The 3,958-nt window shown below is 51.7% G+C and overlaps 1 protein-coding gene across 1 annotated transcript in view; it reads right to left on the reverse strand.

The window, feature by feature from the left end:
- Nucleotides 1-276: 276 nt before the first annotated feature.
- The window catches only part of ZIC5 (Zic family member 5), a 7,304-nt gene continuing 3,622 nt past the window's right edge, over nt 277-3,958 (reverse strand). The window contains exon 2 of the mRNA XM_040620774.1: nt 277-719. Within this exon, the coding sequence (XP_040476708.1) occupies nt 277-719 (443 nt within the window). The remainder of the gene's footprint in view (nt 720-3,958) is intronic.

Below are 3,958 nucleotides of genomic sequence, written 5' to 3' on the forward strand. Positions count from 1 at the left end.
CCCCCTGCAACGTACAAGTCCAGCTTGGTTGGTTTTTTGTTTGTTTGTTTGTTTTCTAAGGAGAAGAAGAAGAAGAAGAAGAAAAAAAGCCCAAACATCTTAATTAAATTAATTAAATGTACAAACACCATAGGGTTTCATACTGAATAAATAGGGCTAATTAGACCCGGTGGCAAGTCTGAGTCAAGGGTTTGTCTCAGGCTCGGCATTGTCTCAGGTTAGGATATGGTCCAAGGACTCCCACTTATGACTTATTATTATTATGACGAGTAAATTCTAATGTATCGTCCGCGCAGCTTCGGAGTTCCCATACATCTCCTCGTCTTCAGACTCCGAAGTGGTTCCGTTGCTGGAAGGTGTGTGAAGGTGGCTGGGGGCTCCACTGGCCTGGCAAACGTACCACTCATTGAGGTTGGTCACCTGAGGGGACAGAGTGCTAGAGCGACTCCTGGTTGGGTCCAGCACAGGGGACAAGGGGGCACCCACTGGAGTCCCCACTGATGAGTAACCAAGGGCTCCTGGAGAAGGTGGCGGGGACTTGCAGTGAATCTTCATGTGCTTCCTCAGAGAGCTGGGGTGAGTGTAGGACTTGTCACAGCCTCGGATCTTGCAGTAGTAGGGCTTATCGCTGGTGTGGACGTGAGAATGTTTCTTCCGATCGCTGCTGTTGGCAAACTTCCTGTCACAGCCATCAAATTCACATTTGAAAGGCTTCTCCCCTGCAACAAAACATGGGGAAGGTCAACAATTGCTTTTCAGAGACCCCTCACTTGAGAGAGAAATCTTGGAGCAGAAATCTGGATGCATTTGCCCATTCTCTTGAGGACCACCACCCCCCCCCACCCCCCCCCGCCTGGTTTCTATTCCTAATCCCCATGTTCCAGAAGGCAACGGGGAAGGGGTACTTCAGGGATGGGCCTGGAGGCGCTCCCTGGACCTGGGCTGGTGAGAGGCTAGATGTCAGTCCCTGCAGTACCACAGGGCTCAAGGGGGACGATGGTCCAGGAGTCAACACCAAAACCCAACAAGGACCGAATACCTAGGTCCTCACTGCCCCCAGGGTCTGTACCTGCAAAAATAGAAGCAATCCCCTGTCAAGATAAATGCTGATAAAATGATTCTTTCAAAGCCACAGCTTGGGGGAAGGATATACGAAAAAGAGAAGAAAAGTAAGCAAGTCCACTAAATTAAAAGTGAAATGGGGGTGGTGCCATAAAATGAGAATAATGGCATTTTGTTTCAGAGCAGCCCCCGGGGCCACTGATGGGAAAGGAAACGAAATAAAGCCAGATCCTGCTCTCTCCGGAAACAAAGGCACCTGTGAAACCCACAATCCCAGCACTAGATATTTCACAAGCCTGGCTGGGCAGAGACTAGGCCGATGGCCTCTTCATTCTACCACTTTCCCTCCCAACTTGGGGGGCATCAAGAGCCTACGGAACCTTAGCAAATGTTAGTAATGCCCCCAAGCCTCCGCCAGAACCGAGCGTGTACCTGATGCTTCTTTGGAAACGGATGCTGCCGGTTTCCTACCTTACTTAACAGTCAGAAAAGGGACTATTTACCAGTCTTTGGCCCATCGCCCCTTGAAGCTGCTCTAACCACCTCAGGAACACCAGGCCTTTGAACACAAGGCCTAGCGCAGGAAGTGGAAATGCTTAATCGAAATTCAGCCATATACCTTGGCATTAAAGAGCAAAAAAGGAAGACAGCAGGTAACAGTATCAATTTTCTCTCTCATCTAAGTATCTATGAACTTGATGTATTTGAGTCATGATTGAACAAGTCATCTCAGACACAGTATTGTTCAATAGCATTTCCCTCATATTTATATGATTTTTAAAATAAAGTTGAATTTCTCTACATTCCAACAGCTGCTTTGGTGGCTCACGAGGTATGGCTTTTTCCTTGGTTTAGGATAATATGAAACAAACAACTTTAAAACAGCTTAGTGTATATAAATTTTTGTGGTGAATTTTCTTATACAAATATTTCAGTGCAGTGTTTTGTTTTGTTGTTGTTTTTTAATTTCACCAATGCTAACTGCTTCGATGCCAGAGCGTACTAACAGGTCTGAAAGTATTCAGATGCCTGGAATATAACTTATCCCACCTGGAAATACTGTTTAAACATGAAATTAGATATTATTCAAATACACGTCCTGCAGTGATCTATAGAGGGAAAAACACACCATAACACAATAATCACAGCCTTATCTGCAGTGAGCTGCAGTGCCAACAAAAAATGTTAATCACTTTTTATGAAAACAGCTGTTATGTGTCCTGACTTCTGTGTTCTACTTTAAATTGGAGATAATACTAATTTAATTTAGCATTATTTAAAAATTTTTAATCAGCCTTTCTTCAATATGCAGGCCTAAGTGGCTTTATTCGTCCTATGGAAATAGGCAGCGCTGTCTGGAGTTCTCCTGTCTCGGTGCTCGCTACATATCCCGCGTTGTGAAGAACGCACGTAGCTTCAACACTGCTGGCCGTGCCACTGCCCAGATAAAGAGAAACAATTAGGCCCAGGGAAGGGCGATGTGGAATGGGCGGGGGAGGGGGGATAGAAAAGGAGGAATGGAGGAGAGGTAGAGGAAGAAAGTAGAAGGGGAAGCAAAGGTGAAAGAATTGCTTGTTTTATTCAGGGGGCCTAAGGGGGGGGGAGGCAGTGAGCAAATTCTAGCTAACTGGAAAGGGTGAGAGACCCCAGTGTTTACATTTCAGATTCTGACAGAGGGGTCAATCAGAATTTAACTACTTGCAGAATTTGAGAGAGTAGGGACGCTACGTGAGCTACGCTCACGCCTACCAGTTCCTTCTCCCAGAGAGAACTGGAGTCCGGCGCAAAGGAAGGTTATAAACCGAATTGGGGGCACGTGGGTCAGGAAATGGGCCTTCGGGAGTGGCCGGGGGGGGGGGGGATTAGTCCCTTTGATCAATCTGTTCCGGGATCCCGGAAAACCCCCAAAAGGGAGAGCGCACACAATGCGTCAGGGCCAGGCGGCCCAAGGACCGCCAAAATCCCCAGGCGCGGGTTTGAGCACGAACGTAGGCGCTGGCATGCCTCCCTGAGGGCCCCCGCCAGAACCACGCGGCCACCCGCAGCCGGGCAGGAAAGGCAACCGTGCGCACACCGTGGATCCAGAAAGCACGTCGGCCCGGTGCCCCGCAGCGGCCCGGATCTCCGCCCCGCCGTACGCGCGCGCACACGCCCATCTCCCCAGGGGCGGCAGTGCGAGCGAGCGGGGACCCCGGGCAGCTTCCGCGCCAGCAATTCCAGGCCCTAGCTCCACGCGGGCGGAAACCGCCCTCAGCTCCGGCCGCCGCGAAAGAAAGGTCCACTCTCTCTCCCAGGCCTAGAAAGGCGGGAAGGGCCCGAAGACGCAGGCTCTGCTTTCAGGGTATCCACTGGGGACGGGGCAGGGGCAGCTTCGCCCCCTGCGCCTCGCGTGCCCCTTTACGGTCCCAGGCCCCTGTCCCGGCGGCAAGTGCTGGGCATAGGGGCAAACAGCTGGCAAAGGGGTTCAGGGAGTTCTTCCAAAAACCTCGAGGGAAGTTTGTCCTCTTGGAAAACTCCTTAGGGCGGAGCGATCCCGATTGGAAAAATGGGGATGGCCCAGGGAGTTCCCGGGAAGACTTCCTCCCGGCCCCTCATCGGTCCCCACGAGGCCTGTCAGGTGTTGGCCCACAGGAGCAAGGCCCCGGGCCCGCCCCGGGCCACCCTGGCCCGGCTTCCCCCGCAGATCCCCCTGTAGCCCCCTGACGCCCTCGGCCCCGGCCGCCAGCCAGGCGTTGGGCCCACGCGCGGCGGCTGCCTCCTCGCCGCCCAGCGCCGATAAATCAGCTAAGTAATTACTGCATGTAAACTCCAGTTACTTAAGTGTCCTCCGAGGGGTAATATTGTCTGTCCCTATAAATCCAGACTGCTCGCGCTCATCAGCGCTTCCGCCCAACGC

The sequence above is a fragment of the Ursus maritimus genome, unplaced genomic scaffold (genome assembly GCF_017311325.1).
Source record: "Ursus maritimus isolate PB19 unplaced genomic scaffold, ASM1731132v1 scaffold_10, whole genome shotgun sequence".
NCBI lineage: Eukaryota > Metazoa > Chordata > Mammalia > Carnivora > Ursidae > Ursus > Ursus maritimus.